This window comes from Dendronephthya gigantea, unplaced genomic scaffold, assembly GCF_004324835.1.
Source record: "Dendronephthya gigantea isolate DGI-Jeju-01 unplaced genomic scaffold, DenGig_1.0 000213F, whole genome shotgun sequence".
NCBI classification, from domain to species: domain Eukaryota; kingdom Metazoa; phylum Cnidaria; class Anthozoa; order Malacalcyonacea; family Nephtheidae; genus Dendronephthya; species Dendronephthya gigantea.
The window spans coordinates 263956-286275 of NW_021163223.1; the positions used below are offsets into that span (position 1 = coordinate 263956).

General features: G+C 35.9%; 2 protein-coding genes and 1 long non-coding RNA gene across 5 annotated transcripts; 1 reads left to right on the forward strand and 2 right to left on the reverse strand.

Annotated features, from left to right (window-relative positions):
• Positions 1-1847: 1847 nt before the first annotated feature.
• Positions 1848-12778, forward strand: LOC114539692. Of its 2 annotated transcripts, none has more exons than XM_028560306.1 (6): positions 1848-2227; positions 2579-2738; positions 4348-4541; positions 4667-4811; positions 5205-5270; positions 12564-12778. In XM_028560306.1, exons 1-6 carry the CDS (start codon positions 2069-2071, stop codon positions 12641-12643), a joined length of 804 nt encoding a protein of 267 aa, XP_028416107.1. In that variant the 5' UTR covers positions 1848-2068; the 3' UTR covers positions 12644-12778. The 2 variants fall into 2 exon arrangements, with proteins under 2 accessions (XP_028416107.1, XP_028416106.1); XM_028560305.1 differs by lacking the exon at positions 12564-12778 and adding an exon at positions 6266-7125 and having other exon boundaries at positions 1849-2227.
• Positions 10493-14348, reverse strand: LOC114539691. 2 transcript variants are annotated; one of them, XM_028560304.1, is made up of 13 exons: positions 14212-14348; positions 13914-13998; positions 13650-13835; positions 13419-13564; positions 13233-13341; positions 12990-13073; positions 12690-12870; positions 12489-12578; positions 12274-12342; positions 12120-12189; positions 11951-12019; positions 11724-11875; positions 10493-11268 (listed from the first exon to the last, which is right to left on the reverse strand). In XM_028560304.1, exons 2-13 carry the CDS (start codon positions 13971-13973, stop codon positions 10595-10597), a joined length of 1890 nt encoding a protein of 629 aa, XP_028416105.1. In that variant the 5' UTR covers positions 13974-13998; positions 14212-14348; the 3' UTR covers positions 10493-10594. The 2 variants fall into 2 exon arrangements, with proteins under 2 accessions (XP_028416105.1, XP_028416104.1); XM_028560303.1 differs by having other exon boundaries at positions 10494-11268; positions 11688-11875; positions 14212-14346.
• Positions 14349-14661: 313 nt separating this feature from the next.
• Positions 14662-15315, reverse strand: LOC114539694. The gene is made up of 3 exons (XR_003688912.1): positions 15140-15315; positions 14905-15013; positions 14662-14794 (listed from the first exon to the last, which is right to left on the reverse strand). It is a non-coding gene; the product is annotated as an uncharacterized LOC114539694 (long non-coding RNA).
• Positions 15316-22320: the final 7005 nt, after the last annotated feature.

Genomic DNA, 22320 nt, shown 5'->3' on the forward strand with positions numbered 1-22320 from the left:
AAATTAAGGTTTGAGTTAAAATAGGAACAAAGACCACCACCGCGCTGGTTATTCATTCTATCACGTCGGCAAGATACATAACCAGGAATACGTATAGACTCATTAGTTATTTGTGGATTTAACCATGTTTCAGTAATTACGGCAACGTCACACAGTTCGATAGAAATTGATGCAGAAACTTCGTCTAACTTGTTGACCATCGACCTAACATTACTAAACCAAATCTTGGGAAAGCGTGGGATCGTAACAGGAGTCTTCAATGGGATTAATAATCTAAAATTGGGAACCCAGATGCGCTCCCGCCGTTTGTTTTTTAAGTAATCCTAGTAGGTATTCTCATCTCTGCTGGCTGATATTGTTCCGTGTTACTCGATGAACATAGTGGAGGTATTCCTTCCACGACTTCATTTGTTCTATGGGGTCTATTTGAAGACTCGAGTTGAACTTTATCAGGGGCTTTATAAGCGTTGGCGGCTGCCAGAAATGGACCCTTGTTGGATTCCGAGGCGGCCTTGGACGGTAGTTTCTCCTTGGACGGTGGTTTCTCCTGGACGCTTTTAATAAAAAATTTTGATCACGATTTCTGACTAGGTGTCGATGGGTTATAGGGGGGTGATTTGCGTCTTGAATTCCAGGTATAGAGCTGCAGTGCCTGGGTCTTGCAGGGAAAGGCTTCTTGCACAATTCGCTTTCGCAGTCTTGCTTTTGATGGAATGCTTTGTGTTGTTTAGCACGGTAATGATGAACCTGTTGCGTTAGAGAGTCATTTGCATTTTGTTGATTTCCATTTAGATTATCTAGATTTGGACTAAGACACCGGTGGCTTTTATTTGCATTTGGGAGATGACCGGCAGTTGGATCTTTTAGTTGGATCTTTCTGACTAGATGTCGATCAGTTATAGAGGGGTGATTTGAGTCTTGAATTCTAGGTATAGAGCCACAACGCCTAGGTCTTGCAGGGAAAGGCATCTTGCGCAATTCGCTTTCACAATCGTGTTTTTGGAGGAATGCTTTGTGTTGTTTGGCGCGGTAATGATAAACCTGTTGTCTTAGTGAATCATTTGCATCTAGTTGATTTGCATTTAGTTGATCAAGATTTGGACTAAGACAATGGTGGCTTTTATTTCCATTAGGGAGATGACCTGCAGTTGGATCATTTTGTTCGACATCAGTAACAATGATGACTGAATCATTAGCAGCTGTTAAGCCTCTCGTTATACGGTTATGGTTTTGATATTCAAGCACCGATTCGTGACCCAGACCATTGGGTAGTTTACTTTTGCCATTAACTGAGGCTAATCCGACAGGACTTAAATCTGTATTGTTCTCTATGTTCGCTGTTCCCTTTAGATATGATTTAATTAACAAAATCTCATCTTTGAGACGGTTTACCTCATGCTCTAAAGCACTGTTCTTTGCCTTTTCTCCCTCAAGATCAATATGTAGGCAAGCTACTTCTTTAGACAGTTTAGATACTATGATTGATGGGGGATCACCACGGGAATCGTTTAGGGCCTGCATTGAGTCGACCTTGCTATTCAGAATTTCAATCTCCAACATTATATTTTCTAAATACTCACAGTTGTTATCATGATGGTCAATACTTTTAAAAGCATTTTCCGGCATATCTTTAGGTGGCGTCAATAGGTCGATCAAACAGGCTTTTGCTGTTTCTCCAACTGTTCCTTTGAAAGTTAAGGTATTTAACTTTCCGGGATACCATGTCATAGATAGATCTGTGCTATGGGCATCAAAACACTTTGAAACGCCTCCTGACCGCCGCCACTTGCCTTGTTGACCGAAGGCATTCGCCACAAAATCCACCCGTTCCGCGTGTTCTAAATCACATATATTGAGAATTCTAAGTTTTAGAACATCGGATATATGTGACATGGGATGATCATCTGAGCCATCTAACGCGTTCGCTGTTTGCTGTACTGGGAACGAGTTATTTTGTAAGCGCACAATTAGCATGCATATACGAGCGTGTATACATTCTCACGCGCATTCTTGCCCACTGTATATTGCGCTTACCTCTTGGACTCGTCAAAATTTCTAAATATTGCTGATGGCCACTAATTTTAGAAGCTACAACAATTTGACGGATGATCAAAAGATCATTCTTAGGGCGTTTTATGACAATGGAATGAACACGACGGCAAAACATATGCAGGAAATAATACTGAGAGCTGCTGAACAAGCTGGGGCAACCTACGACCAAGTAAAGGTATGTACTTCCAAAATACCTTAAATATATAAATATAGGATGCCTTGTATTGATTGGAACTTGACATGAAGTTCAAAGTATGTATATGAGCCAAAATTGTTATTAGACATTTGCGATTTTGACGTCTAAATAAATAATTTGCATTTTCAAAATGGCGACTGAAAGTTTATAAACTAATAAAGGCTTTATAAAGTTTATAAGGACTGTCACTGTTGTCAGTATTATGTGAACCAAGAGTCAGATACTTTATCTTTGGCGTTTTTAAATTCCGAGTATTATACATATAGTACCACCTGGGTAGGTGTAAAGTTGTAAACTGTATTTCACAGTTGATACTGAAATTTTGTGTAGAAATGGATTGGAAATGAAAAAAGGAAGAGAAAGCTAGGTGAAAGTAGGACAGAAGAAAACAAGCATGAAGATTCAGATGACAATGTACTAAGAATAGGTCCTCCACTTAAAAGAGTAGCATCTGGCTACAACATATTTTCATCAAGCATGCTAAGTTCAGGTAAATATTAAATGCTTCCTTATCATCAGCAAAAATGTCATATACCCTTATCCATCCTTTATTTAACGCTCCTCCAGCAGTTTCTGCCCTCTAGCAACCCTCCCCTCACAGGCCTCAAAATAATGTTGGTCGTTATTCCATTATGTCTGATTAACTATGTATAAAAGTTACCAGTCGTGAATGCTTTGATAATGCTTTGATCAACTGTTAACATTTTTAAGTTATTACAAAATACTGTTGTTATAAAATTCAAATTACTGTTGTTATAAAAAACAGCTTGTTGCTTTTTGTTAAATGTCATTAATTGCATTATTGTAGGTACCCAGCTAGTCTAATACATCTTATATATGAAAAATATTGTTTCTACTACATAGCTTTTTAATCAATTGTTTTTGCTTTTTTACTCTGATCACAAGTATGTCCAGTAAGTGAGTGAATCTGCCAGTGAACCTGCAAAATTTTATCTGTCAATAAACAGTGACTGGTGCCTATTTTTTGGGCCTGCCCTCTCAGAAACCATCAGAAAGATATAAGCCTTAAAGCCCTACAGTACAACATCTACCAGTATTTACCAGTGAAATCTAAGAGTGTCTTATCCAGACCAGAAGTTACAAAGACAGTTGTATAGTACTAAAATCATTCATGCTATTATGATGTTTACAATGAAGAAATGCAGTTTAAAATCACTTGCACTTGATTGAATCACTAGTACAAATTATTAGAGCCTTCAGTTACAAAAGGTTTCTGAATTTGACTTGTGCATGTTCACACTTTGCATCAAATGTTTGTGGAAAGTGATTGAAAATTGGCTGTTCTGTAAATCACTATCCTTGGCTCAATTACAAAAATTCATGTTATATTGCAATTTGTTCTGTATTGCATTCTTTCACTGTTGCCTGATATGAAAAATATCTTTCTGACTTTCAAATTCCAGAAAGGACTCTTCAAATTCCTCTAATGGTTTTGGTAACACATAGCCCCACACTTTAGATATAGTAGGTAGTTAAGGTATGTAATATAGGCCCCTGGGGGCTAAATTGAGAAAATATGGTACCTTGAAATATAGAATGATTCTTGAATAAATGTCATAAATGTTATTTATTATTCAGCAGAACAAGAACCATATGTGCATATTCCTACTCATAGTTTTCTGTGACTTTGTCTGCAATTTTTCATTAACCCCTGGAGGGGACATGGAGGCTTAAACATTTACAGCTTTTTGCAATCAGTTGGAGTACCTTCCTCAACGATTCTCAAACTTTTAATGTTCGGCTAGAATTTGAACCCATGCCACTGGCTTTTGTATAAACAAATTATACACTCCATCACATAAAAAATATGACAAATTTCCTGGAATAACAAGACTAGTATATGCCAAAGTTCAAACACTTTTATTTAATATGATACTCACAGAACATAATTTTATTTGTTATTGAGTTTTGCTTACCAAAATTTAGCAGTCAACTGGCTGTTTTATCTGCCATACAAGGAGTCAGGCTGCAATTCTAAGTATAATCTGTTTTATACCTCTAATTTATGTATGTGTCCCCTGCATCTGTTTAAAATAACAATGAAGTTAATGTATATGTTTAACTGCATTATGTTATAGACTTGTGCAAGGCTATTGATTCAAAATCGGAGAAAATGAGATTTGTTTCGTCACAATGGCAAGCTCTTAGTGCTGAAGAAAAGAATGATTGGAAGAGCAAAGCCAAGCAGGTTGACAGAATACGTCCACTAGAACTGGGAGAAGACGAAAGACGAAAACACATTGCCAAGACAAAAAAAAATCTCATGAAAGAGGTATGTAAAGTAGATGAAGAATAAGGAATATGGTCAATTAATTCACTGCTTGCATTGCTTCTCAAGATGGTGAGGAGACCCAAGTGGTAAATTTCAATTCAATTTATGAAGACTTTTTTTTAAAGATTTCTTATCTGGAAAACCTGGGATGCGAGGTGGCTGTTGTGATGATAGAACCAAGTGGGAACATCAATCAGCATGGTTCAAACAAAGGTGTTCAGTTTCTCATGCAAAACGAAGCAGTGGCAATAAAGTTCATGGAATTCTTTGGTAATTTATTAAAATGTACTGTAGATTAATTTAGCTTATGCCTATCAGACAATAGTGACTCCAAACAAAATAGGCGTTTTACCAATTCAGAAATTCAATTTTATACATAATAATCAATTTTCAATTTTATTAAAATGTTGAAACATTCAAATTCCTACTTTATTAAAAGTTGACATGTAGAAGCCCAGTAATATACGGTAATTTACGGTAATTTATTAAGTTTGTACCTTACAATTTTAAATACAATGCAATGGAGCATTTGGAAAATTGATTGACTATATTACCTGGAGTTTCCAGTGTGTTTTGTTTGTACTACTTTTGTTGATACTGTATTGTTGGTGTCATAGTTGTTGTAGTGTACATGTAGTAAAGTAGTCAACATTAATTCCACAGATCGCCCGGCGGAAGACAAACAACATACCCGTGCCGATGTCCAGAATCTGTTCAACGAGAAATATAGTAAGTGTTTTGTATAAACCACACTTATTTCCAAAATAATGATCGCTTGTGTGAGAGAGGATTGCCTACACGTGTGTACTGCTTGTAGATTGATATCTTACCATGGCTTTTAATTATTTATTTTGTATTGATGAACTAAAATATAGCTAATTTATAATTTATATGTTTAAGGGACTTTTGTTTGGTCATAATGGAGTAGTAAATACAATCATTGACAAAAATATTGTGACGAGCCGTCGCCCCCCCCCCCTCCCTCAACCACACCCTTCCCACACACCTCCCTCACCAACACTTCCAAATCAATGTTGCCTGGATGAAAATGCTAGAGTATATCGCAGGCAAGATGCGCTAAGGCTTCAACATAACAATTCAACATTGATTTGGGGGAGGGGGGTTATTTGAGCAGCAATACTGTCGGCAAAGTTATTTTATATACTGTAAATTACAAGCACTTTTGTTGAACATTACAGCGAAATTTTTCAATGATTGTACATTATATTGTGATGATTTCTTTCACTGCAAAATAACTCACACACTTTGAATTTACATCACATGAACTATCCAATGGTTGAAAGTACATTGGTAGAATTGGTATTATTAATATCCATTATATGGAATGATTGCGGTACAATAACAAGACATTAGTTACATAATTGGAAGTAGAAAGAAACTATGGAAGAATTAAATAAACTAGAACTAAAAACTATACAAAATAATTATTTTAAGGAAAACTGTAAACAATCGATTTGAAGTTCTAGGCCTATTTGACTTTGGTAGTTTCTGAACTTTTTACACTTTTAATAACTTTATATAATGATAGATTAATATTTTTTAATTGTAAAAATAGCCTTTTGTAAATTTATGATGTAATTTAACCTGTCGGTTACATTATACAGGTAAATCTGTCAGGTACATACATGTACATCATCAACTTGTTAACAGATTGCAATAATCGGAAAGACTTACAAAACCTTCCGTCTCTTATTTTACTTTAGGTGAAGCATGTGGGATTCCTGGCAGTAGAGTTCCTTACAAAAAAGGTGGTTTTACAGTTACTGGACTGCCTGAAGGAATTATTTTTAAGAAGCCGCTCAATTATGGAAGTGATCAGATAAAGAAAGTAATGATGAATGCGGAAGAAATTATCTTTCACATCACACGAGAACGAAACATAAACGATTCAAAACTAACCCATGACCCACTGGCTAGTACATCTGTACCATCAGACATTCAGAACTTGCTTTCTAAAATTATTGAGAAGGAACTGATACCTGAAGTCGTTTCTGGCAAGTATTCAATAGAAGAAAAAGATTTGGAGGTTAAGGATTTGCAAATTACCGAACAAGAATTTCAACATCTCACTACCAGGTTTCGAAAGTACTTCACTGAAGATGGCTGGAATTCCCTGAAAGGAAACTATGAAAGTGCTTGTAACCATGAGGGTTACATAATACCAGTCTATACCGAGTCGGATAAACCGTACTGGCTGTTCTATTATCCTGGAAAAATATCCAATTTGCTAAGTCTGGAACCAAATGCCGAAGTTTGGGGCTACTGGTTGAATCAGACAAAAGAGCAATGGCAGTATGAGTTAATATTTTCAAATAAGAAAATGTCAATCAATGCCATTAACATCATTAGCGTCCAAGAAAATGGTTCATCTGAACCAATTCTTCTCAGACGAAAGATCGTTCTAAAGAGAAGGAGTCAAGTTGTTGTGTGCCAATCATTCCATGATAGAGTCATTGCGTGTTTGGAAAATTATGGATATGTGTGAATAAGTTTTAATAGTTATTGTTGCATTGAAACTATATCTGACTGCGTTCATTCACTCTATTAAAGGCTTATTACGTTACATTTGCATTTGTGTTTGTAATGATTCGTCAACGCACCTTGACCTTGTCATCATCAGTCATCTGGACACATGCATAATGACATGCATTTAATTAAAAGTTCACCTGCAATAGAGCGTATTTTTGAAATGTGAAGTCATCAAATTATTTGCCTTATCTATTTGAAAGCTGTTACCTCAAAAAGTTTCCGACAAAAATTCTATCACATTGCCCGCTATTTCTTTCGGCTGCTAGAATGTATTAATTTATGTGCAAACCGGACCAAACCAACAACTGCAGTCTAATGGAATCCTGGTAGTCGCATTTTCCGTTACCAACTATGAAAGGTGTACATGCATGGTTTGAAAAGGCCCCTTTAGTTTCAAATTAGAACAGATCTCATGTTACACTACGATGTTTATATCCATCTAAAATAGGTTCTTACCCAGGAACTGCCCGCCTGTATTCTAAAAGCTCACTAACACTCAAACTCATTGAGTGGGAGATCTTAATCTTCTCATAACGTTTCAATGGCGGTATTTCCAGCCGAACAGGGGCTTGATTTTCAGTGATTTACCTTATATCTTTCCATCTGTTCAGAAAAAAACTTTCTCATTGATCAGCATTAACGAAATTTATATGTCACACTCGATGAGTATGAGTGTGAGTGAGCTTTTTGAATACAGGCGTAAGTCTCTTCTAGTTCACGTCCAATCATCATGAATTTCTCAATAACTCACAGTTCTTTGCTTTAGTTCTCTATTTGTGCAAAACCATCTCATAATGATGTTCAATTACTGTAGAGAGTTAAAATTTCAGATCAATTGAGAGATTGGAAGTGTACGATGAAAAAATAGGCTTAGCTTTTCTAACTTAGGTGTAATTATAAGGTGTCAGAGCAGATCATGCGTAATTGAATTCAAACTTCACGAAGGAATTACTGCTTGAAACTTTGCACAACTATTTGTATCACAAAAATTCTACACAGTTAAAATTTCAGCTCAATTGAGCGATTGGAAGTAGGCGATGAAAGAATAGGCTCAGCTTTTCTAACTTAGGGGTGTAATTAATATAGGGTGTCAGAGCAGATCATGCGTGCTTGAATTCTAACTTCACGAAGGAATTACTGCTTGAAACTTTGCACAATTATTCGTATCACAAAAAATTCTGCACAGTTAAAATTTCAGCTCAATTGAGAGAATGGAAGTGCGCGATGAAAGAATAGGCTCAGCTTTTCTAACTTAGGGGTGTAATTAATATAGGGTGTCAGAGCAGATCATGCGTGATTGAATTCAAACTTCACGAAGGAATTACTGCTTGAAACTTTGCACAATTATTCGTATCACAAAAGATGATACACAGTTAAAATTTCAGATCAATTGAGAGATTGGAAGTGTACGATGAAAAAATAGGCTTAGCTTTTCTAACTTAAGTGTAATTATAGGGTGTCAGAGCAGATCATGCGTGATTGAATTCAAACTTCACGAAGGAATTACTGCTTGAAACTTTGCACAACTATTTGTATCACAAAAAATTCTGCACAGTTAAAATTTCAGCTCAATTGAGAGAATGGAAGTGCGCGATGAAAGAATAGGCTCAGCTTTTCTAACTTAGGGGTGTAATTAATATAGGGTGTCAGAGCAGATCATGCGTGCTTGAATTATAACTTCACGAAGGAATTACTGTTTGAAACTTTGCACAATTATTCGTATCACAGAAGATGATACACAGTTAAAATTTCAGATCAATTGAGAGATTGGAAGTGTACGATGAAAAAATAGGCTTAGCTTTTCTAACTTAAGTGTAATTATAGGGTGTCAGAGCAGATCATGCGTGATTGAATTCAAACTTCACGAAGGAATTACTGCTTGAAACTTTGCACAACTATTTATCACAAAAAATTCTGAACAGTTAAAATTTCAGCTCAATTGAGAGAATGGAAGTGCGCGATGAAAGAATAGGCTCAGCTTTTCTAACTTAGGGGTGTAATTAATATAGGGTGTCAGAGCAGATCATGCGTGCTTGAATTATAACTTCACGAAGGAATTACTGTTGAAACTTTGCACAATTATTGTATCACAAAAATACACAGTTAAAATTTCAGATCAATTGAGAGAATGGAAGTGCGATGAAAAAAGGCTTAGCTTTTCTAACTTAGTGTAATTATAGGGTGTCAGAGCAGATCATGCGTGATTGAATTCAAACTTCACGAAGGAATTACTGCTTGAAACTTTGCACAACTATTTGTATCACAAAAAATTCTGCACAGTTAAAATTTCAGCTCAATTGAGAGAATGGAAGTGCGCGATGAAAGAATAGGCTCAGCTTTTCTAACTTAGGGGTGTAATTAATATAGGGTGTCAGAGCAGATCATGCGTGCTTGAATTATAACTTCACGAAGGAATTACTGCTTGAAACTTTGCACAACTATTTGTATCACAAAAAATTATACACAGTTAAAATTTCAGATCAATTGAGAGAATGGAAGTGCGCGATGAAAAAAATAGGGCTTAGCTTTTCTAACTTAGGTGCAATTATAGGGTGTCAGAGCAGATCATGCGTGATTGAACTCAAACTTCACGAAGTAATTATTGTTTGAAACTTTGCACATCTATTCTTATCACCAAAAATGATACACAGTTGAATCAACATAATAATTACTTCAAATTTAATTATAATAACTTGTAGGTACACCACGTAAGTATTAAATACTGCAAAGCTTTCGGTCCGTTAACCCGGACCTTCATCAGTGCAATTACTTGAATACACGTTTGCGCGTCACTTAAATATCATGTTAGTCGTGATTAGTTTGCTCGCGCTATTAATTAAACGGTTTCATTTAATTAAGTTCTAATTAATGCGCGCGCCCTAGACAAGTATTTGACGGTTAACGGACCGAAAGCTTTGCAGTATTTAATACTTACGTGGTGTACCTACAAGTTATTATAATTACTAAAGTCGCCATGCAATCATACAAGAAAATTATTACTTCAAATTTCTTAATTAATTTAACTTGTAGGTACCCCACGTAAGTATTTAACACTGCATTAAACTTGCTGTATTTTAAAAATACTTAGGTGGTGCACTTACACAAGCTAATTTAATTATTGTCACCAAGCAAACATACAAGAATATTATTCAAATTTCTTATTTAAAAAAACAACAGAGCTATATTCATCACTTCAAACACAGTGAATTTTGAGCAATGAGGATGCAGGAAAAATCAATAGTCACCTGGAAATTTATACTAAAGCGTAATATGCGAGGGACAAATTATTTCAATTGTTTTAATAATTTAATTTAATATTTGTTGTTATATAATTTTTTAATTTTTCTTTTAATAAATTAAAACATGCATGTTTCCACACATTAGACGGAGACTATGCTTGTGCACTAAAAATAAATCAGATTGTATAGACAAGATATATAATTAAAAAACCTATTATGTACATCAAACATCATGCAAAATGATACAGAGAGCTTTGCATTTATTTAGAAATCCATTTCAGATTCATCTTCAACCTCGTCATCTGAACTGTCTAAAATTGACAATATCTCATCGTCCTGTTCTTCACTCTGTTCCCTTTGGTCATCTAGTTGATCCAAGTTCTCGAAAACGTGTTTGGTAGAGGGCATGGTGCTTTCATGACTCCATTCGATTTTTGGAATGGACGATGATACATTATCTGGTAGGTGATTGCCAAACGTTGCACCAAGAACAATTAGTTTGTTTTCCTCTTCCAGAATCTTTCTTTGAAGTATGCACCGAATTCCTCGAATGAGTACGGTTGATGACGAGTCATTGTTGTCCTTCAGCCATTCTAAAAAACTTGACTTTTGGGTTTGGTGATACGTAACAAGCCTACACATTTCAGTTTTCAAATAACTTGTTTCCTCCTTGCATCTTTCGATGAAATTATGCAAATCTATTGCGCTTTTCTTCACAGAATATGGAACTTGATCCTCACTCAAAGTGCTTTCTCTGAAATCCTTATATAGGTCGGATTCTGGATCTTTTACCTTGTCAAACTCTAGCTCTTCTGGCAACCCAGTTACATTGTCTTTCCAAGCAGCAAGGCTAGCGTTGTACTTTTCAACAACTACTTTAGCAGAATTCGTCCTTTGTGTTATCTGCTTAGAAACTTTCTCTGCAATTGCTTGGCCGTCTATTAATCGATAAAAAAACACAAACGAATGAGTCATGTCAAACTTAGAGTGGGAATTCCCATTTTAAATTAAAGCTCATCATTACAAATGAAAGTAATGTCGATTCATAGGATACGGCACACCGTGAATAAACATGTTGAAAACTTAAAACAGTTTTACCATTGCAGTATTAGCATACGAACTTCAACTTCCATTATAACATATGACTACTAAAGGGGTCGTACGCGTCTACGCGACGCAAGCCTTTTTAATGTTTACATTATTTTGTTTTGCCTTCATTTTGAATAAAAGGCAGTTTATATTGAATCACTAGTCCGCTTAATTGATAATTATATGGTGCCAACCTAAACTAAACAACCAAGCATAATTCTTGGATCATCAAACGATCACAATTTGAGTTATAGCAAAAAAAAAATACCTGCATATTTTCGCTTCAAATTTAATAAGAACATACGTTCGACTGCAAGTGAGTATAATTTTTCTAATGCTTGGTTTCGCCTATCCCGAAGAACAGACAATGCTGCCACGTTGAATTTCTCCTCGCCCATTCTCCATCTTGGGTGAACCTTGTAGCTTTTTTCAATTCCCATGACAATTTTTAAAATCCTGAAGTTACATAAAGGTATATATGACTTTTAACACCAAAAACAATTCTATTCGGTCGCTAGTTCCAATACTTACGCTTTCTTCCTCTTTACAAGCTCGTTTATGGTTTCATGATTTTCAGCTTCTGTTGAAGCAATGCCTTGTCTGTAGCATACCATTATAAGTATTAGAAAATATTTTGTTAATTAAAAATAAATGAACAATCAGCCAGGAAATGCACAAAATATATCATTATCAGTCTAACCTCAGTTCCTGCAAGAAAACTAAGTTCTGTACGTATTTAGCCTCCCACGACATGGGCGATGGTTTTCTCTCTACAACATCAACAGTTTATGATAATATTACACATCTTGTTACAAATGAACACGGTATTTCCTTACGTTATAATTGGTACATACTGCCTCTCATTAACAACATATTCTCTTCTGCTTTCATCCAAGAGTTAATTACATCAGTACCATAGGAAACTGAAATTGAAAGACTTTTCTATTATAACGTAATTCGACCTATGACAGCACTATGATACTAACACTTACATTGAAATTTTCCGCATATACAAAAGCCTCATCCAATAACTGTTTAATACTATCAAATGTTAGATAAGATGTTCTACCTTTTAAATCTGAAAAGATCTCCTCCAACTGTACTACTGAGTTTTCCATTAGTTTCTTTGTTTTTTGCATTTTAGACAACAATGCCGGACCTGTGGGGAAAAATCAAGCATTGAATTACAAATATATAGTCGCAAAAAAATTACCAATACTGTAATGATATTGGTGGCATAAATCCACCAAGGCAGAAATATTCAACTAGCCAAACTGTAGAAGACGATGTCTTGCATGGTGAAGAAGCGCATCTGTTAATACGTCAACCCTTCGACCAGCTGTCATTTCCTTTGTCATTGATGAAAATCCTCTGAGGTAAGACCAAAGTCTTTCAATTCCTTCACCGTCAGTAAGGCCAAATCCCTCCTTTCTTCTAGGACCAAAAGCAACCTACATTTCGGGACAATTCTGAGATAAATAACAACATGCGACATACTGCATTACTGCACCTAAGAATGACAATTAAATTTTTGATAACAAAACCGACAACTTCTAAACCATATATTGACCTGGCAAGAAGATTTATGTCCATATGCATGGAAAACAGGAATTGCCAAGTCAATGCGTCCAAGAATGGTATGCTCTTCGTTTTTCTATCAAAAATAAAATATATATGCAAATGGATATTGAAATTCATATATAATAATATTCAATACATGTAAAATTGCACATGAGATTACATCTCCAAATGACAGAACTTTACTTCTTCTTAGAATTTAAACTGTAATCAGGCAGCTATGCCTATACCTTACCTTTAGGTGGGCAGACAAAGTACATGCAATGTCATACATTATTTTAACATCAGTATCCTCATCATAATGACACAGAAGCTTTTTAACCTCATACACTGAATATGCTATCCTAAAATATACAGTATGTTGCACTAAATTACTATCAACATGTACACTTGCACTTTAATTTGATGACTGTTTGCTCACCTTTCTCCATGTTTGATACTCATAAATCCCCTTGGGTATTCATGTCTGCATACTCTACCAAACACTCCCTTCTCGTCAAAAAGCTTATTTCTTCCTTTGGATCGTAACATGTTACTAACCTCACCAGATTTAAATTCATTGCAATCCTAGGAAAAACAGTGGATTCTTCTATAATAATGATAATATTCAACAAAACTACTTTTTACAGTACAATCACCAGTAACCACTTACAGTAGGGGCTTGCTTTGCCTTCTTTGAGTTGTCATCAACAAAGCTATCGACATCATCCTGATTGGCAAAAAATGTACCATTGTGTCTGGCAGGTAAAAGATTCGCACCAGCAGACTTTTTTCTCACAAGCCCAAAACATCCATCCATGCACTCAATGGCAACATTCTTGTCAGTATCAGTTTCACTCTACAAAATTATCACAATATGTTAAATACAAAAAGGAGAATGTGACATAAAAGAAAAAATACCTGTGGAGTTCTATACCTGCAAAGGACATAACGGGCAAACATTGTCAGGTTTTTGTTGCAAGACAAATTGTTTCATTGTTTTGAACAAATGTTGGTGATATCTACATAAATAAAATATTATTGTTGGTATTGTAAATATATATATTATATATATATTATATATATATATATATATATATATATATATATATATATATATATATATATATAGAATTGAAGTTTAAAATTTATCATAAAAAGTTGCAAAAACAATAAAATAAAATATTTGACAAGAACAGTACTGTGTCATGCAGTTAACCAAAATACGCCCCTACCTAAATTCATCAAAAGAATCATCATTCAATATTTTATAGAGATTCTTAACCTTAGAAAACCAAAAAAAATATATAATGTATGAATAAATTTATTTATCTATGGTATATAATTAAAGTGTACCATATATGACATAACATTGATTATTTTATAACACAAAAGAAATCTTTAATATGTTTCACATGTATATATAACTTATTTTCTAGTTTCTCACTTCATTTCATGGTTTGCTAACGAGACATTCCAATTTGTGTGATATGTAAATAAGTGTATATTTGCACGTCCACTAATTATGAAATTTTAAACTTCGCTCGGAACATGAGTATCTGCACTCTGTAGACTTTATAGTTACTGTATACTAGTTAGCTGGCAACCAAACTAACATCATAATTAGTAGGCAAATATAATTTAATGTCTTATATATCAAACAAATTGAAATATCTCTTGTCTCAGCAAGTGTAACCAACTTAAAATGAAATGCAACCTGAGGTCTAACAGCTGATCCTGGCCATAATTGGAACTTTACAAGTGTAACTGCAGCATCTTCACAGTTACAAAAGTTGATCCATTTCAAGTGTTGATGCCCTAATAAAAATGCACCAAAGGAGAAACTTACAGAACTTTTCTCACAATTATTTTAGGACTGAAAACAAACTTGAATACAGTTATCAAATCCACAGTACCAATAAACCCACCTTTTTCATCAATACAAATAATGTTTTGTGCTTGTGCAGTTGGACAATTTCTTTGGTGATCAAGAGTCAAAACACCATGATTAACAAATAAAGGAACAAAACAACCATCCTGAGAAAATAAGCAACATTAATTTTTAAACAGTTGGGTCTGGGGTAGGGTCAGTTCTGAATATGTAATATACATATAAAAGATATTGAAATATGTTATATTTTACGCCAAAAACATCACACGCACCTTGAAAATTTCAAGTAGGTGAAAGACGTTGCGTTGTTCGTGGATAGTTTTCGCGCAGTTGATGCAAAACAACTGTCTAGGACCACAATCCACGCAGCGACAAACAGCGAAGTTGTTATGGCACTCGATGCACATTATACTTTCGTCACAAAAAGCTTCTTCCTCAATGCGTGCTTGCAAAGAGACCCCCTCACATCTTCCCAACTGTGATACTCTTTCACCCGGCGCAAGTGATATCGTGAAAGACTAGAAAAAGCTTGGTCATCACTTTCATGGCTGCTATTTATATCGTCGATATTTGAACCATCAACATGTTCTTCTTCCATTCCCGTTGTGAAAGACTTCTGCTTACTCGAACTTGACTCCTGAGAAATCTTGCAATAGTTCTTTGAATTTAAACGCACATGTCTTGTAGTTTTTTTTCCCTTTGTTGACTGCGTATTAACGCGAATTTTGCATGCCTTAAAACGCTTGCAAGAATCCGCCATTTTGGCGAACTTCTATTTAGAATTTATAATACGCAATAATAACAAATAGCTCGTTCCCAGTACAGCAAACAGCGAACGTGTTAGATGGCTCAGATGATCATCCCATGTCACATATATCCGATGTTCTAAAACTTAGAATTCTCATTATATGTGATTTAGAACACGCGGAACGGGTGTACAGCATTACGAGCCATAATATGCCTTGGCAAGGTGCTAATTAAGTTGCATAATTGTCGGAAGTCTGTAATGTATGTAAACAGACAAAACCAGATTTTAAAATCAATAAATTGAGGTATTTTGCGTGTTACATATTATCGCACTTGTAAATCTATTTACAAAGTGCGATAAATTTAAGCTAATTTATTTACATCTGATAATCTGATAGCAGGGCCTCCGTCCGAAGCAGCTACTGATTAAAATGTATTCAAAATAAAGGACCGCATCCTAGGACGAGAATGCGGTTCAGCATTTCAGCTCGTTGTCTTTAATGCAGTCTGACATGCAAATTATATACAACAATTGAAATACCCTAGCTAATATTTGAAGACATAAATACAGTGACCTAACGCGCGTTCGGTAGGGTTAGGACGAGAACTAAAATAAGGTTCCCCAGTTATTGGGGGCCAGAATAGATAACGAAACATCATAGTATATGAGCAAAACGTGATGAATGACAAACAGCGAATTAAGGGACCCGGCAGTACCAAGTATATCTCAAGACCCCATCCTCTGTTCGTTATGCCACTGCATGAATATCCAAGCAATTTAAATATGACGCGTGCATCTAGTCTAAAACTGGAGCAGTGCCCCGCTTGCAAAATTGTCTTATTTCCTTAAAAGGGTATATTTGTCTCACCAGATCTAAGCCATCTGGCTCGATTGTTGCTGGCATGTTGAAAGGTATCAATTGGCATAAATATAACTTATGGCATAAATATAACTCATGCATTGTAAATGTTTATTTAGACTCTTAATTCACAAAAAAATTACTTCATATATGTTGATATATATATGCACATTTCAGCACAATTCACTCCCCATGCATGTAGCTATATTTTGGTTGTGATTTGATTTCTCTCGACTAGCTCCTCGAATCGGAAACGTGGAACGCGGAAAAGTCTCAAATCGTACAAATCATAGAGACTGTATGAAAGTAATGAAGCTATATCAATGATGTTCATTGTGTGACATTGTTTATTACAATAAAAAAACAAGAGTGTCGTACAATGAACATCATAATATTGCTCAGGGAAATTTAGCCTATAGGCTTTGATAATGCACAAAATATCATCTGGTCAACATAATTAGAGCTGTGGCCCGTGTGAAAAATATAACAAAACAGAAATTATGATCTATATTATACCATTTAAGTTTTGTTGATATTAAACTACCATAAACCATCAAAGACGCCGTCTACAAATTCCGTGTTTTGTGAGATTGAGTTTAGCGCTATGTTTTAACCAAGTGCGTGCAGCCTTGCGCACAACTGGCCCAAGCCCAAGGGCAAGTTGCCAAGCTAACGTGTACAAACATTTAAGTTTGACCTTTCGGATATTTCGCTTATATATATTTCGCCATACTTCATCAGAAAACGAACATTAGAATTTATCTTGCTTGGACAACATATCAGCTGCTTGGGCAACAGGAAAATATTCACTAATTTTGATTTGGGCTCCTTTATTAGGAAATTACATTCCGGATATTAAATTGCAATTATGCATGGTCATTGCACCTTGAAGCCTGCCAGCTAGAGCGGCAAAATGAACAAATTTGAAATGGCGCCTATCAACTGTTTATGCGTATATGAGCGCGCGGGTAAAGATCTTTACCAGTAATTTCGCGAAGACTAAACCAAATATTTGCTGGATATTAACATCTATATGGAGAAGTCAAGGCGTTTTACCCCTGCATATAAAGGTATGAGACTATACGAAACATTAGCTATTATATAAGGCAAGTCATGACTGGGCATACTTTATTAGGCGCGCTTGCATTATTTCCCTCCCAGCATTGAAATCAGGCTTATCGATGAAATCATCAACAGAATTCGTATTACGGTTGGCTCGATTTAAAGTTTTTTTTCCTTGAGTGTGTTTGCCTGGCTAAACTGTAGCTCTCTATTGATCCATGCATATATCGAAATATGACACGCATTCGAAGTAAGATTTCATATAGATGATCATGCAATTGTATATAACAAGACGTTCTCAATTGCATTTTATGTATATATGCTAACGCGAGTAAAATGGAGTCGGATATAAATGCGCACTGCAATATAATCCTTTAGATTACTTGCCATGGCCGGTGGAATCGAGTTGGGCCACGATCATCCAATCATTCCGAATAAACATGACATGAAAGGTTGCCAGACCTTTAAAATGGCTTGGCTGAGGTTAGAGTAGTTGTTAGCTTGGTGGTTACAATTTAATAGGATGCATTTACTCACATTGAAACAACAATTGTTTGCAAACTTTTCTGACATTTGTCAAAAAATATGTGGGTAGATGCTACCTTGAAATATATTATATTATATGATATAAAAAGTTTTCGCAAGACAAAATGGATTGATGCTTTGATGCATGCCTTAATCATCTGTCTGGGGAAATCTTGATTAGTTAATTTTATTGTAAGCAGGCGGCACAAATTGTGTCACAAGTAGATGTCTCGAAGATGTTAAGGATCGGGTGTTTCTTAAAATGGTGAGTATAAACTCCCCTGTGCATGCATTTGGCATTGTCGTTTCTATATGGGCGGCAGCATTGCTATAAGCTTTGCAGAAAAAAATTATTTGCACTCTTTGTGATTTAAAAACTCGGTTTCTATATGGGCCGTGTGCTATTGCTATATGCTTTAGTAAAAATAATGTGCACTTTTGTCTTGCTGCCGGGGTTGAGTATTAAGTTGCTTTGCAGGGCGGATTTTCGGACCTTTAGGATTGCGGATTGCCGCGGTCGTTTGAAATGAAGATTTCGAAAATTATCCCACTAATTTATGCGTTCTATTTCTTTAGGTCACTATTGTTAGGCTCATGCAGTTAGCTTAGGCATTTTTACACAGTTAACTATGTAGATGGTCGAATATATGGGGGGAATGAATATAGTGACCACCAATAATTTAGTTAGATCACAAGTATTAATTAGCGACTTGTTATACTGGTTAAAAATCATAACACATGCATATGTGATCGTATGGTCACAAAATATGTAACTAATATGAAAAAAATATGGCGGCAGAAATAGCGACATTGCAGCTTTAGCTTTGCGAAGAAAATATAGCGATGGTGCATGCAATCGACAAAATAGATTATTGTCAAATTTAAAATATTCTTAAGGTAATGATGCCCTTAGTTGCTAGTGACTTGCTACTGACAGTACTGTGTATAGGCGACATTCCGCGACAAGCTTGACCGCGGCTAAAGCTAGGCTACTGGTGTTGCTGCACGGAACATATTGTGTGCACTAGGTAAATATCCAAGCCTATATTTTAAATATTTTATTACCGCAATGCATTGCTGAAATTGAAATGTGGATTTCATGTGTATAAATGGTGTGGATATTTAATGTAGTATTTATACCAAATAAGTTTTGACAGCATGCAAGCACACGTTACTACGCTGGTTCGCATACAAACGAACTTTGCGTATGCGATATTCTGTATTAATGTTTGGTTATCATCGGTAAACAACTTGATCCTTGCGCTAATTAATTTAATCGTTTGCGCGTCAAAGAGTATAAACAAAAGTGTACAATGGAATCTCTTGTGTTTAGTTTAACATAAAGTATGTATCCAGTAGCTGAAACTCAACCAAACTGAGACGGCAATTTTTGTTTACTGTCGGTTTACAGCCGTGTTAATAAAACGGATGCATGCTGTATCGCCTGTATGTCTTTGTTTATATGTCTTTAACCACTCATACATAGAGTTTGTTCGTGGAAAAATTTACAAAACCTGTAACGATGTTGCAAATGAACACGCGCTGAATATTTTGATGGGTATAGTTGCAGATGATGCATTAATTTGACATAACGATGATAATATATACTAATAACTGAAGGCTTTCTAACGATTAACCCGAATTTTGATGCAAAACGCCAATGTATATATGTATATAAAGTATAAAATAATGGGATTTAGGTAGTATAGCTAATAATTTTAGTTAAACATTCAAATGAAGGTATAGCTATTTATGTACACACATACTTGGAACAACACATGTTACTTGTTTGAAAATATTTCCTATTCTTTTAATTAGATAAATTAGTCAATAATATCTTGCGTCAATTATACGCGCAACAGGCGTTCAGACAAATTCGTTAAAACCGTTCATAAACATAAATCGTTCAAACGGCTTCAGATTGAACGTTTATTTATCCGTTCGTATTCTCGACTTTAAACGTTCACATTTTTAGCTGAATTCGTCAAAACGTTTTCTGGGTTCGTTGAAACGTTATTACAGATCGTTCACTACCCGTTCGTTATCCGTTCGTTTTGCCGTTTCAACGAAATATCGTTAACGTACGTTTTCCCGTGGAAGGTCACATATCGTATGGGCGTTATATTCGTATACATATAATAAAAAGATGTGTACGTATACGACGTATAGATTTGCAGTGTTGCAGAGGAATGTTCTAAGGGAACATTTATTCCCCAATGTTTAATCGAATATTTGTCCATATTCGGGTGTTAAGATGCCCATGCAGTCAGCAATCGGGCCATCGTGCCTAATAGGGTCATATAAGGCCATATAAGTCCCAAACGGGCCTATGAGCACATGCTCATAAATGCTCATGAGCAGATGCTCATCCGCTCAATGAGATATTTCAGGCCCAAACTCCTCAAAGGGAGGAAAAAGGGGGGTATTGCGAATGCGAAAATGTGTGCATTTTTAGAGCGAATCGAAATATATATTGGTGTTATGGACAACGCGATGCTTGAAGCATAAATTAAGACACGTATTAACGCTTGTAACAATGTAATTAAGTAGAACAATTTTACAAATATTTTAAACATATTGTCCGGGCACTACACTGTTTTCTTGTTTAGATCGTTTGACTTTTTCTTCCGTAAGCAAGAGTTTGCATTGAAAAGCCCGGACTTGTCCGGGTTAGGACGCCTAGTCATGCAGCAATCGGGCCATCGGGCCTAATAGTGCCATATAAGGCCATATAGGGCCCAAACGGGCCTAATAAAATACCTGACTTACGAAAAAAATGAGCCAATTATTATTAGGAATTTGTTGAGCAATCATCTAAATATGCGTCGCACTCGTAGGAGCTGTCCTGTGTTTAGCTGTGGTAGTACAAATTTAGCAAGGTTAGCAAATCATCTCGACCAAGTACACGATATGGGCACAGAGGAACGCAAGAGATGGTTAAAGTGGAGTAAGAAAGGAATATGTGTACCTCGACAGAGTAAAGAACCAAAGGAATTCGATATGGAGGAGTGTCTGGAAAATTTATTAGAGCGCGATGGAGAGAAATTTATTATCAAGAAGAGATGGAGAGAAACTTTAATGTTTACCTAAGCACTGCAAACGAACAACCTCTATCTAGGGGAAACGAAGAAAGTACATAAGGGATTGCTAACATTTTAGTTTGTGTGAATGTACTGGACTAGGAAAAAGTACCGTTGAGCAGATTAGCACATCCTCATAACTACACATGAGCAGACATCTGCTCATAAAACTGCGTTGCTGCTCGATAACAAGGCATTTACACACTTCTAGTGCTAAGGGGATGAGCTGCCAATTTTGCAGAAGATATTTCAGCCGCAGTTACAATCAGCGCAGACCCGAACGGGAGTATTGCCTACTACGAGAACAAGAAAGAAACATGTCTCAAACAGACTCGGACAGTCAAGAAAGTGATTTCCAAGATGATGTCTCGACCACTTCCACTCAGCAATCTGGAAGTTCGACGACAACGGACTCAGAATGTGAAGAAGAATTGGATCCCTGGATGCCGTTAATAGAAGAAGCATAACATAGAAGTAACACAGTATTCGAGGAAATGAAAGAAAGCCTTATAAACAGTGGTTTTGATGAGCACTATGCTAAAAAGAAAGCTTACTTCAATGCCATGCTAGACTCCAGGAAGAATTAGAAAATATCTATTTAAAGCGCCATTTGTGGATGAGACAACTGAAGAAAGATCCGGTACATAAGAAAATATGTTTATTACAAATGATGATTTTGACCAAGAAGAAGCAATAGAAGGTGCCGTTGATAAGCGAAAGTTTCTTATTAAGAAGTTTTTAAACGATGTGAACATGTGAAGGAAAACAAAGGCAGAGATGATGATGACGACGACGATGATATGTTCTAAGTATCCTGAACCAGCTTTGGTCATACCAAAATGACCCACTCGTGTCAGGTTTTATTGTCTCCTTTACCAAGCCGTCTACCCTTAAGTACACGGTTAAAACGGAGCTGTTGGAAGAACGCGATTGTATTATCAAGAATCAAATAGGTTAAAAGGTCTTAATTTCGAGTGGTATTATACACACTTCAAATTCAAGCCAGGAACAGTGGATGGAAAAATGAGTCAAATATACGTTCTCAATGGCAAGGGCATTTCACCGGCATCGCAAAAGCGTAGGTTCGATTCTTGCCATGATCTGTTCAAAAACAACACACGAGTCAGAACGCGAGTGAACACGAATGAACACCAGTGGACACGAGTCAGAATACGACTC